This window comes from Toxotes jaculatrix, chromosome 10 (assembly GCF_017976425.1).
Source record: "Toxotes jaculatrix isolate fToxJac2 chromosome 10, fToxJac2.pri, whole genome shotgun sequence".
Classification (NCBI taxonomy): Eukaryota; Metazoa; Chordata; class Actinopteri; family Toxotidae; genus Toxotes; species Toxotes jaculatrix.
This window is the reverse complement of record NC_054403.1, coordinates 7,693,455-7,706,635: the sequence shown is the minus strand read 5'-3', so window position 1 is coordinate 7,706,635 and position 13,181 is coordinate 7,693,455. Positions and strand designations below refer to the sequence as shown.

The 13,181-nt window shown below is 43.3% G+C and overlaps 3 protein-coding genes across 3 annotated transcripts in view; 2 read left to right on the top strand and 1 right to left on the bottom strand.

Annotated features, from left to right (window-relative positions):
• Positions 1-1,988, top strand: part of nrg2b (neuregulin 2b) — a 43,691-nt gene extending 41,703 nt beyond the window's left edge. The window contains exons 11-12 of the mRNA XM_041048315.1: positions 555-738; positions 1,512-1,988. Coding sequence (XP_040904249.1) covers positions 555-738; positions 1,512-1,988 — 661 coding nt within the window. The remainder of the gene's footprint in view (positions 1-554; positions 739-1,511) is intronic.
• A 4,500-nt stretch (positions 1,989-6,488) lies between these two features.
• Positions 6,489-9,784, top strand: LOC121188820 (N-acetyllactosaminide beta-1,3-N-acetylglucosaminyltransferase 2). Its single transcript, XM_041048734.1, has 2 exons — positions 6,489-6,802; positions 7,538-9,784. Exon 2 carries the CDS (start codon positions 7,542-7,544, stop codon positions 8,946-8,948), a length of 1,407 nt encoding a protein of 468 aa, XP_040904668.1. The 5' UTR covers positions 6,489-6,802; positions 7,538-7,541; the 3' UTR covers positions 8,949-9,784.
• A 15-nt stretch (positions 9,785-9,799) lies between these two features.
• On the bottom strand, positions 9,800-12,760 carry eif1ad (eukaryotic translation initiation factor 1A domain containing). The gene is made up of 5 exons (XM_041048735.1): positions 12,626-12,760; positions 12,108-12,226; positions 11,885-11,993; positions 11,218-11,326; positions 9,800-11,108 (listed from the first exon to the last, which is right to left on the bottom strand). The coding sequence occupies exons 2-5, from the start codon at positions 12,192-12,194 to the stop codon at positions 10,910-10,912; spliced, it is 504 nt and encodes a 167-aa protein (XP_040904669.1). The 5' UTR covers positions 12,195-12,226; positions 12,626-12,760; the 3' UTR covers positions 9,800-10,909.
• Between the last annotated feature and the right edge of the window lie 421 nt (positions 12,761-13,181).

Genomic DNA, 13,181 nt, shown 5'->3' with positions numbered 1-13,181 from the left:
TTCTACATGCAAACCTGAGCCAGTTGGCTGCACGGTTTCTATTTGGAGTTTGCATGTTGTCCTCCCACAGTCTGAGGACCTGGACTAGAAACACTGAACTGCCCACAGGTGTGAATGTGGTAGTTTCTCTTTGTGTGGCAGCCCTTTGACTGACCAGCCAACTTGTCCTGGTGCCTCCCATCCCCCACTTTTGCATTCCACTAATTTATTTCATGACCTTTTATATAAAACATTCAGCTGAGTACAGTAAGGTCATATGTAGTTAAATAATGAAGCATGAGGTCTTCATCCTGACACTCGCCAGCAGTCAGTTTTTCCTTTCTCGCCCTGGTATCGTTTGTTGCAAAGCAGCACAGACCAACAAAACAGGTAAACAGTAAATTGACTTCATGTGTTTAAAGCAGCTTGTGGAGCACTTACAGCTGTCAGTGCAGTTTTGAACTTATTTTTTTAGTCAAACTGATGAATTCTTTGTTATAAATGTGGGCAAACTCACACTAGCTGTGGCGGCCCTGAGACTCTGTAATAATCTGTTGCCATTTTTTTCCATCCAGGTACGTGTCGGCGCTGACCACGCCAGCGCGCTTGTCTCCAGTGGAGTTCCACTACCCCCCGTTGCCACCCCAGGTGCCCACCTTCCAGATCACCTCGCCCAACACAAGCCACGCCCTCTCCCTGCCCCCTGCTGCTGCTGCCTACAACAGAGATGACGACCAGCCGCTGCTACGATGCCCTGATGTAAATATATTACATACTGTTCATAGGCAGTCACACCAGTGGAGCAGCAGGGTAATGGTGACAACATGCCATCAGTTAATGGATAGGGCTCATAATGTTCTAAATTTTTTCATTGTCAACAAATCAAACCACCATGAATCAATCTACCTCTGAATGTTGTGCGACTGCCCTGCCCTGTCTGTGGCACTCAGCCCAAAGTCTATTCATTCCAACAGAGGATGTAAATCTTTCAAAATGGGCTATGACCACATACTTTCATTTTTTATAGACTAAATCACTTCCCAGAACAGCTGGGCACTGTTGGTTTTAGTTAATGTTACTCACACAGGGGCAGAAATTTTTTTTTTTGGGGGGGGGGTACTATTTTCTGCTGCGCATTAATACACATTTGCTTTAGTGAGTATTTACAGCAACAGGACAGTGGATATGGGATCAGCTCAAAATATACTACAGTGCCTGTGTTCACGGTAATGTCACCTAGTGCAACAGTGAGGCTCACCAATGTGTTTCTAAGAGTTTTTGAACATCAGTGTAGCTCAATGGCTCAGCTTTAGATAAACAGCACATTTGTAGGATGAATTCATTGTTGCTTTTGCTTTTCTCGTTTTAGATTTTTGTTCACAATAAAAAAAAATATAGCATATATCCAGACTTATCCTGTGTTGGCCTCCACCCTGCTGAAGTTCCTTTGAGCAAATCACTAAGGAACGTACGGGCTCAGATGATGATTGTGACACAGACTCTGACAAACCCTTCGGTGGTTTCTGTTTTAGGATGGAAGTTTATACAGGCAGCCTCGGCGTCCGCGGCGACCCTACCTGACGGAGAGCACAGGGAGTCTACCGTCCAGCCCCTACCGTCTCCCTGACGATGAAGCCTACGAGACCACGCAGGAGTACGCCTCATCACGGGAACCCATCCGGAGCCGGCGCCGCCGGCGACGCAACCGCCTCAACGGACACATCTCCCAGCGTTCAGCGGGCCTACGGGACTACAGCTCACAGAGCTTCAGCCAGTCAGAAGACGAAGAGGAGGAGGAGGAGGAAGAGGATGCTCAAGGGGAGAGCACACCTTTCCTTAGTATGCAGAACATGAACGTGGACCCGCCCTTAACGGTCCCGGGTTTTCGTTCGTCATCCGGTGCGGACACACGGACTCACCGCGGGCTGAGTCGGCCGGGGACACGCAGCAACGGGCAGAGCCGCGGCTCCCAGTCGCAGCGCTACAAGGCTGACAACATGCCCCTTTAAGACTTAACCTACCCCCCCCCCAACACCCACCCATACACCCCTGCCACCCCCCACCCCCTCCACCTCACACACACACCCCCCCTTCCTCCTACACACAACCAGTGGACTAGAGACCTGCACCTAGGAGAAATATTTTTATTTTGTATAACAGACAGATATTCTAAACAAATGAAATATTTATTTTCATTTCAGCAAAAATTGTCTACTAGCGAACAGCAAAGACTTTTTTTATAACGGGGGGGAAATATTTATATGTAAAGTTTTTTGATTTACAGCATTATGAGAGATGAAAAAAATAAGAGAATTACGTGCCAATTTTTTCACGAGTTAGATAAATAGAATAATATTGTGGTGCCTTTTGCTGTATGCTGAAGTCGGAGGTCCCATTGAGTTTTTGTAGCCTTTCTTATAAAGACTCCTCGTTTTTATAGAGACCAACCCTCTTCCTTCCTTTTGCTTTGGTTTTTTCTCTGATTTGGGATCTTCCTCTTTTTGAACTGTGATCTGATTATGTCATCATGCAATATTGATTCCTCCTGTGTAAAAGGTGTCTGTTTACATGAGTATGATCCATGCGATGCGCTCGTTTCACAGGGACTTTTAGTCACTGACGCAACCGGATGTGTAGGGTAGTTTTCTCGGATGAGTTTTGGATGAATCTTTCCAGATGAACACACATCAGTCATTTACGTCCTCGTTCGCTGCCTGTCAGTCATTTGTTGTTATTTCTGCGAAAACAAGAGTGTTAGGGAGCTGTGGAGGGAAAGTGTCTCCAGATTCCTCTGGAGGTGTTCAGGGTGCTGCCATGACTTTGGTGGTGTTTGCAGTGTGTGTGTGCGTGTTTGTGTGTGTGTGTGTGTATACACCTCATGAAGCCTCATTTGGTTGGCACCTCCGTTCACCTCGGAGGGCGTGGTCTCTTGTTTGACTGACATGCTCCTCCCACCAATCCTCACGCTGCCAGAAGCTCCATTGCACTGTAAGAACCTCCCTCATTGGCCAGGGAGCTGCCGATCCAAACCTGAACCTAACCAATCCAGTTGTAATCCAGCCTGACTCTGGCCTCCCGTGGACTGCCCAGCCCGCCCGTTTCCTATGCCAGCAGCTTAGAGCCGCACTGTGTCTCAGGACTTCCCCATCACATCACAGCCAAAAGACTCAAAACACAGAGAGCACGTCATCTCAGTCACAGTTCAGTCCGCAGGCCAGATCCACGTGCCCTCACTCTCCTTCCTGTCCGTCCGTCAGGTTTGTTGCGTTCACTCGTGGCCATGATTAAAGGGAGCGTGGGTAAAAACTGTTGGAATCAGAGGGAAAATTCAGTGCTTTTGTTTGTTTTTTACTTCATAAGGTTGTGTGCATGAGTGTAAGTGGGCATGTGTGTAGCTGTGTGTGGGTCATGATGATGATGATGATGATGATGATCAAAAAACTTGGAGACCACATCTGTTCGCTCTGATGCGTGGGAGGGGGCATAGATCGGAATTCTGGTCCCCCCTAAGAGGAGGATGTTGCTCTGGGTTCCCCCCTTTTCTTTTTCTTTCTATTCTTTCTTTCTCTCTTTCTTTCTTTCTTTCTTTTTTTTTAAACTAATATGATCCTACTGGAAACTTTACGGGCCGTCTCCAGCTGTGGGCCCATAGAATCGCCACCACTTTTCACCCCACTAGCCATGGCACAGCTCTGATGGGAAAAAAATCGCTGCGTGCAGGTTCACACTGCTAGAGAGCGAGTTTCTGTGTCTGATTCTACTTTTTCTTTAGCTCACAGCCAAATGGTGGTATATGATAATACTGATTACTGCATCCTTGATTTGCATTCCTATACCTTTATTGATTGAACTTCTTTTGCTTGGTCATATTGATTGAATGATCTGTTATGTGTCTGTCTCTGTCTGCCCCCTCCACCCCACATCACCTGGCCCCCCACACCTTCATGTCTTTCTCATCCCTTTATCAACCTTCAGAAGCAACTAGCAGATGGATTTAGGCCCCCATCTCCAGCCGAGTATACTGAACAGCACACTAAGTTGGCTGATCATGTCAGAAACTCTTCCACCTCAAATACACATCAGGTTTAGAGGCCCTTTCAAGCTTGTTGAGGAAAATAATACTGTGTCAGAGTCAATATGTGTCCCTATTAGGGTTTATTCCCAATAAGTAGAATTTTTTTTATTGGTTTGTTTTCTGTTTTCACACAGGAGATGCATGGATCACAGATATAGAAAGTTATCTTAAAAATGACAAAGAGCCCCGCAGATTCAGGGGAATCATACTAGAAATATATAAAAACATTATTTGGGTTCACGGCCCAAAGGTCTGGCTAGTTTTGTCTTACTATCACTGTAATCAATCTGGGATTTGTGGAAATACTGCAAGTGAGGGTAGTGTGCTTCTAGAGCTAGTTGAAATGTTAACACCCCCCCCCCCCCAACACACACACACACACACACACACACACACACACACACACACACACACACACACACACACACACACCCTCTTTCCTCTCACCCTGCACCCCCCCGCCCCTTCCGTTTACATACACAAATACATTTCACATATACATAATGACAGGCATCATACATGATGACACACACACAGACACACAAACCTTCAAATCATACACACACACACACGCACATACACACACACACAAAGTCCTTCCATGTTTGTGTTTGTCAAGCAGTTTGCCTTTGTCTTTTTTACCTACTGACTCCCTCCCTCCTTCCTTTCTCTCTCTCCCCCCTGCCCTCCCCCTCCTTCCCCCCTTCTCCTTTCCTCTCCTCTCACCCCCAAATCCCTCCCCCACCCCTCCCCCTGCATGTCCTAGTGGTACTGGTAGTTGGGTGCATGGAAAAAGCAGCAAGCAAATCGTTTTTCCACTCGGTGAAAAAATTAAAATGTGTCTTCATTTTAACATTCAGCAATAAATCCCCTTCTCTTCATGTCCGTCATTCTTGGAATATGCTAGAAGATTTTTTGCAAGTTTTATCAAAAACATACTACTTGTAAAAGAAGAAAAATCCAAAACCACCCCTTCATATGAAAAATAAAACTTTATTCCTACCATTTTGAAACAGTCCTGTCATCTTTATAACAAAAAGCTGTTTTTTTTATTAACAGATTTCCAGATTTTGTCCTTACGTCTGTATTTACATAAAGACGTGGTGATAAAATCGAGAAGCCAGAAGTCAGAGGTGCTCCATGTGTACACTGAGAATGGAAGAGTCAGAGTTGCAAGCACAGGAACACTAGATGGCAGTATTGGAAATGGTAACTTCTCCGTGATAGTTACTGCACATCATGTATTTTATACATTCAAGATTACTTGCAATATCTCATACTACGTCACTCTATTACTGCTAAAATATTTTACTGAAATATTTTATATTTGGTTGTTAGATTATACCTGTCAGTCTGGATGACTGAGGATGATGATGATGATGTTATACATTTTCAAAAAAAAAGGTATGTAGCTAAATATGTCACTGCATTTTTGTTTTGCTCAAGTCACAATTTTTTTTTCTGTTATGTTTTGGGGTCATTTTTGCCTTTGTTTGTGTTGACAGGAAATGACATGCACCAAAGGTCCCGGCGGCCAAACTCAAACCAGGTATGTTGTAATTATATAGTTAACCCCCCCATAATTTTGACTTTTGATTTAAGTCATGCAATATTGAAGAGTGTTGAGATGTATCATCCCATCAGCTTCAGTGGTGTGTGAAAGAACACACACTGTTACAGTTTCAAATGCCATAGAAATTTAGCATAACTTGTCACCTAACAGCCACCTCATCCCAAAAAAATCTTTGAACCTTGTCTTTATTTTGTGTGTGTGTGTGTGAGAGAGAGAGATATTTCACATTCAGCAATATATCCAAGTCAGAATAGTTAGAATAATTAATTGAACAATGAATCAGTTAATTAACAATGCAACACATTTGTGTCTCATAATAATGATTTGTCCATAGTGCTTTTTTTGATGACAGAGAGCACACTGCTGGGAGCCGTTACCCCTCTGGCTGACAGGTGCCAGCGAGTTAAATCTGCATTTGAAAGGTAGCATCTGGTTTTCGGGTGTTTCCAATCCATGAAACCCACAGTGGGTTCCTGTCTCACCAGTAGTGTTGTAACTCTGAAGTTTCAGTAGACAAAACACGCTCTGGGCATGTCAAGCACGAGTCCCTCTTCACATTTCCTGTTTGACTTGATGGCTTTGGAGTGGTGAGACTCTTAAATGATGTAACGTGGTAAGGGAGGGAATTACTCACCTGCCTGATCAGCAACTAATCAGTGTTATCAGCCATTAGGTTCTGAAGTTTCACTCAGCTGTTGTGTTCAGGATGGCAGGCAGATGTATAGGTTGACAGTACAGAGTAACAACAACTCTGCAGATTGCAGTGTTTCCCCGTGTTTGTGGGTAATTCCACCTTCATTCATCTGTGGCTACGTAAGGATGTCATTCCTGTTTGCTCTCTTTCTGTCGGTGGGTGTATCCCTCGTGCATACACCTGTGTGTATCTTGTGTTAAGCTTTTCTGTGTTCAGTAAAAAAAAACTCCTGGAACTGCAGCAGCCTCCTCAGCCAACAGGCCACTTGAGTTTAGGCTGAAGAAGAAAAACCTTCTTCACAGATCACTGGACTGATTTTCTGGATTACATCTTCAGTTCTTGTGAGGTGGAATCTTATTTTCTTTCTGTTTTCATATGAAATAAGCTAATGATGGGTTCATCAGATTTCTAGCATGGGCCATCAACTTTATCATCAAAGGAGATCAGTATTCAGTAAATGAGGAGCCTTCACTTTAAACAGGTAAGCAAAGAAAACTGCTGACCATTTATATTTCAGCTCTGTAAGAGAAGATGACCTCATTTTGTCAAATGGCATAGTGTAAACAAGTTATAATTACCTGTACTGACTGTCATTTTAAAGACAGAGCAGATTCTTTGGACTGTGGTCATTTGAGTTCTCATCTGTTCACATAACTGTACTTCACTCCTTTTAAAACTCTGAACTGAAACTAAATAATTGGCTCTCAGAAGCTTGTTTCATCGTTTAACATGTAGTCAAGTATGAAAGTTCATCCTCGACCTGAGGAACAATAGTGGGCAAAACTATTTTATCCAAAGGTCCATTTAAAAGCTGATCTGAAGCCTAATCGTCCAACAAGATTTTTCTAAGTAGTTTTCAAGTAGTTAGCCCAGCTGTCAGTGATTTATAGATGTACAAGTTCCAACTGATCAAAATCCACCTACTGATGATCATGTGATACAGTAGAAAACAGTTCCTAAAGGGAACTTTCTGTGGGATTGTCAGCTTTCAAAAACAGACTCGTTCCTACTCAGAGCTTTATTTTTCTCCTCTCGTCTTTTTCCTTTCTCTGTCATGACTGCCACTGTTTTTGTTTTTCTATTGTATAACTAAGCCTCTCTGACCATGTACACACTAACTGGGCTTTCTTTTACAAAACATTTAATACATTTTGATCATTTATTTGACACTGATTTAAGATTTGTCCAAACTGACATATTGCTTGTGTTTTCACAGTTGAATGGCACGGTGTTACTGTCGCTGGCGTAACGTGTTAATCTGCGTGTGCACCCCATGCATCTGCCTGGTCCTGCTGTTCTTCTATGTCGCTGTCATGTTGAGCATGAGCATGAATAGCACAACACCGGCCGGGACCGTAGTCTGGGAAAGTGGCCCACAAAGTGCTCATTTTGTGGCCCCAGGAATTTTTAGTAGTAACAACAACTTCCCCCCAGTGCCTAAAACTTTCTGGGAGCTCCACTTGCATAGGGATGCCTTTTGGAACCATCTCCAGCTGGCAGTCGACCATCATTTCAACCCCATCCTGCACCCTGACAACATGAAGACAGGATCTGATAACACCACCTTTTATGAATCTCTACTGAGGCAAAGTTTTGCATTAGTTACCGACCTGGACACCACGAAGAGAAACTTAGACAAGCTACCAGAGCAGATTCAAGAGTTTGTGAGTCACATGGAAATGAGGGACTACCCAACCCTCATACAGCCAGATGGAGTATGTGGAGCTGGGGCAAAAGATGAGAAGGAGCCACCTCTGCTTGTCCTGGCTATCAAGACAACAGAGCTGAACTTTAAGAACCGACAGGCCATTCGACAGACCTGGGGCCATGCGGGGTGGGTGACAGGAGAGGGGAGGAACCGCAGCAGAGGAGAACAGGATGGAGGATATGTCCGCAGGGTGTTCTTGCTAGGCAAAGAAAGCCCTGAGGAGCTGGGTGTAGATCTATCTGAGTTATTGGAGATAGAGAATAAACATTATGGAGACATTCTGCAGTGGGACTTCAAAGACACATTTTTTAACCTCACTTTGAAGGATGTGCTCTTCTGGAAATGGTTCTCACGTTTCTGCGGCCAGACTCGCTTTGTCTTCAAGGGAGACGACGATGTCTTTGTCAACACCCCAAAAATGATTACCTATCTCCAGGACCAGCTAAAGAAGCCGAACGCCGACGAGACCATGAAAGACTTCATGGTTGGAGATGTCATAGGCGCAGCCATCCCCAACCGAGTGAACGACTCCAAGTACTTCATCCCTGACAGCTTCTACAAGGGCCTCTATCCTACCTATGCAGGCGGGGGAGGGGTGGTGTACTCTGGCCTGTTGACCAAACGCCTACACAACATGTCTAAAAGGGTTCACCTGTTCCCCATTGATGACGTCTATGTAGGTATGTGCATGATTCGGCTTGACGCCCACCCCGTTCACCACCCTGCCTTCCTCACATTTGATTTTCCTGATAAGGAAGAGGAGGAGGAGCTCTGTTCGTACCACAGAATCCTATTGGTCCACAAACGAAGTCCCTACCAGATAGTTAAACTGTGGACCCACATCAAAAACACAGAAACACAGTGTTGGGATGTGCCTCTAAGGAATGAAGACAAGAGGGAGAAGAAACCAAAACTCTAAGACTATCTCCTGTGATTTATGGCAAAGTTCATCATATAGAGTTACCAAGAGGTGACACTGTGTTAACTAACATCTATATTTATTTACTATTATTTAACTTCATTTATTACACTAAGCAATGTGAAAACCTTGGGGTCCACCAAAACAACAGTGTTTTCTGCGTATGTTAATCCACTTACTACAAAGAACACATTCCTTGCAGAACCACTGTTTTAAAAAGTTTTTTTTATTTGAGATGCGTTTCTCCTTCCTCTCAAGCAGCTGTTGCTTGCTGTTCACTGTATTATGAAAATAACCCGCTCTTCAGACTGTGATCCAGCACAGTGACCGTCATAGACAGGACACACAGACACGATGGTCATTCAAAAGGATTCTTTAACTCATCACGTTTGAAGTCTGCAGGTTTGAAATGGATGAGAAAAATGTAGTTAAACAAATTAAAAGCACTACGCAATGCAACAGAAAATGGCCAGCAGCCTGGCCCTTAAAGCTCAGAGTGATGAAACCGGGAGGGCCTCCCCTCTCTTTGTTTGCCTCATCTGCATTACATGAGCGGCTGCTCTCAGCCAATCAACTTCCAGTGTTGTCTTAGAGTCAAAAGTTAATCCTGCACCAACAGTCTCACAATAAGCCAATATGAAGAATATGTAAAATACACTTTTGTACATTCCTCTGAACCAATTCTTATTTTGGAACAAGCTTTTAGTACTCCCTGCTCTGAGTCCCTGAAAACAGCTTCTAATTGATCTGCAATGTGCAGAAAGTTCCTGCAGAACTGGTTCCACCGGCAGTTACAAGCAAACAAAGAGCGATGTGAATTGTGAGGTAATCGCTTGGGAATTTATACATGGTGCACGTGGAAAAATATGTGTTTATTTTCATATTCATGGTTGTATTACTTCTGCACAGTTATTTCCACAAGACAAAGCTCGTTGTTTGTGAAATAAAAAGAATACAAAGAAAGACACTGAAGACATTCCTGTTGAATTCTCTAAGTGGAAGACACGGAGCGGGTGATATTGAGCTGGAACTGATGTAAAATGCAGCTGAAGAATGAATCTATTTCCACACAAACCACAATCAGCAACTGAGTCTGGAATGTTAGTAAAACACGAGGCAAAAAAACTGTCACAATGACCAACTATTAAGTACAATGTCATACATGGTCAGCAATCTGACAACATTTTTCCATGCTTGTGACAAAGTAAATAACTGCAGTTACATGTAGCATTCATTTGAAATCAAATCAATACAATCAACACAGTGAAAGGGCAGAAACGGTCTAGTTAGTCACAACATCCTCAAGGCGACTGGTGATCCAGGACAGGTGTTTAAGTTCTCGGCAGACACTCCTCTAACAAGTCAGCAAATAAGTCAAGCATGAAAAGAATGGGTCTTACGTGACAGGGACAAAGGTGGACGAATTTTTTGAGTGGTGCAATTTTTGTGAGATTTATTTTGTCCTCCAGAGGAGGCTGAACAGTTATAACAGCTTGCATTAGCATTGCCCTGTAAATGTACTGTATTACCTGGATATGTAATGTACTGGCAATACAGTAATATCTCCACTGGAGGTCAGCATATAAAAGAGCTTGAGCTCAGTAAGGAACAGAGAAACCACGGCAAAAAGTTCTCTTCCAGGATTCCTATTCAGTTTCTGTTACATTTCATCTTTTTGATTAATTACTGTTTTGGTTTTTGTTTGTTTACAATCTTACACACAAGATTTATTTTGTCCTTACTTTGTAAGTTCAAGTTCAACCAGCTGTTTAGTGTCTCCATCACGCTGTCAAACAGGTACCTCAGAGGGAGCTGTTGAGGACCACCATTACAAATCATCATAGTATCAGTCAGTGCTAACACCAGCCCAGCAGAGCACACGGTCACATGATTTTCACAGCTCTCATTCTCAACTGTCCGTGTCCTCGGTGCTCTCGCCATAAACCATTTTCTGTCCTTCCCTATTTGTCCTCATCGTCTTCCTCGCTGTCTTCCTCCTCACTCTCGCTGTACTGGTAGTTAGAGCGGTTGGTGTTCACAAAGAGGTCGCTCTCATCGTCTTCAGAGTCACTAACTTCCTCTTCCTCGTCTTTTTGTTCCGTCTCCTGTTGTTGGGTTGTCTTCTCCTGCACTGACGTCTCCTCCATAAACCCCTCTGGCCTGCAGGAAATGAACGGAACATCACAATACACTCAGTAACACTTGTCAAAATGATACTGGCTGTGTGATGTCTTCCTATGTGTCTTAGTGTGTGTGCGTTCCCACTCACCACAGCTGTTGTTTTTGCAGGTACTGGATGTGATCTTTGTAGAGAATGAAACTGATTTCTGCCTTCACCTTCTCTCCCTCATCAATAGGATCAACAATCAAATAGTCACCTTTAGGATCAGAAAATAGACACCATTTACCTGTGAATCAAAAAAATCATCCTTCACCCTGAATATGAGAGTTTAGCCTCTGCCTCTTCCAAACTCTTGACTCAAACAGTTATAAAAACTAATTTTCCAGCTTCCATTAAGATTTTCACCAGCAGCAGTTACATACTCCGTCAGTATAACTCTACATAGTCACAGAGGATTTCATAGTAAGCCCTAGGTCATGTTATATTCTTGTTTTAGCAGTTTTATCAATCATATTAGTTTCATCAATATTAATGGTTAATGGTGTTTTAATAAACAGCAAACAACTGTTATTTAAACAGCTATTTATACATAGTGATCTCTATTTAATCAATCATCCTCTATATTTCAGAAGTACAAATTAATTTAATAGAGGTAACTGTAAGGGATATCAGTTCTACCACATATTACCACCATGCTGATCATGTAAAAAACACACTGATACATAATACACTGATTTATAATACTGAGTTGCCTGACTGTCACTGTATGATCCCTTTATAATATTTAATCTGTATATTCTGCTCCATCAGTTACCTCTCTTGATCCAGATGTTCTTGCGGAACTTGGTGGGCATGCTCACCAGGAAGGTCTCACCCTGAGCCGTGACAGCTTCATGGAGGTTGTTACCGCGGCTACCAATAACCTACAAGCGCACAGGCAGAGGATGGAGACAGAGTCAGAACAACGTCCTGCTGTTTACTCTGATATGTTTGCTGTGAGTATGTTTAATCCACTGCAGTGTACACACACAGCTCACCTTCACAATCTGCTGGTTTTCTGTCGGCGTGACAAAGTCTCCGAGGACCTCCTTGACAACGTGTTTGCGTTTGGTGGCCTGTGACATTATAAACGGTGAGCTTCAGGTGCTTCCGCCAGCTGAGAGAGAGAGAGAGAGAGAGAGAGAGAGAGAGAGAGAGAGAGAGAGAGAGAGAGAGAGGTGTGTGGTCAAACATCCGTGGGATGGTCAGGTATTCTCCCAAAATTCAAGCCAAGAATCAAAACAAAATTAACGCGAAGTCTCGCTGAGCTGTCAGTTACTAAGCTGGTTACCAATCAACCTTTATAAAAGCCTTTGCTACCTCTGTGTTTCCACTGATGGCTGAACGAATGACAGCACTTCAGCCTCCCTCAACTTATTTAGCTCAGGTGGCCAGAAATGTTAGCAAGTAGCGGCTTTACTACAGTTAACATAAACAGTGAGTTAGCTCAACAGGCTAACAGGCTAACTAAAGACGCATCCCCGCGCTGAGCCACGTGAGCAGGTTACATAACTACCTTGAAAGAAAGAAAACAGTGATTGTGTCTCTTCGGAGCAGAGTCAGAGCGGCTTGACAACAGCAAAAAGAAAAACACTTGACACGTTGAAATGCTTTATCGGTAAAACCGAAACACATGCGCTCGTCCCTCCTGTCAACAACAGTAAAATGTTACACTTCCGGTGTCAACTCCTCTCCTGTTTTCAAAATAAAAGTCGTCGTCTATTTTTATTTGATTTCCAGGCTAAAGGGCTATGTTTTAATGGGGGCTTAATATTACACTCAAGTGTGTATTACAATTTAACTTTGTCACTTAAGCATCAATTGCTGTTTATTGTCTGGTTATATATTGTAATTCATAACCGAGTATTCATTCTTAAAACCTAATGATAACACAGGTCTATTATTTCCGAGGCAGTGGCTTCGCATTGTGGGAAATAGAGTTTACGCTCAATTTGAGCAACGTTCAAGATCACTAACGTTCAGTGAAGCTGCCGTTCTCCCATACCAACAAGGTACACGAGTATTGGAAAAGGTTGTCTTTACTACAGGCAGTTTTCAAATTTCAGCTATGG

Coding starts and splice junctions, on each gene's coding strand:
- LOC121188820 (XM_041048734.1), top strand. CDS start 7,542: ATGGCACGGTGTTACTGTCGCTGGCGTAACGTGTTAATCTGCGTGTGC.
- eif1ad (XM_041048735.1), bottom strand. CDS start 12,194: ATGTCACAGGCCACCAAACGCAAACACGTTGTCAAGGAGGTCCTCGGA. Junction 11,994..12,107: donor AAAACCAGCAGATTGTGAAG/GTGAGCTGTGTG, acceptor GTGCGCTTGTAG/GTTATTGGTAGCCGCGGTAA. Junction 11,327..11,884: donor GAACATCTGGATCAAGAGAG/GTAACTGATGGA, acceptor CTGATCCTAAAG/GTGACTATTTGATTGTTGAT.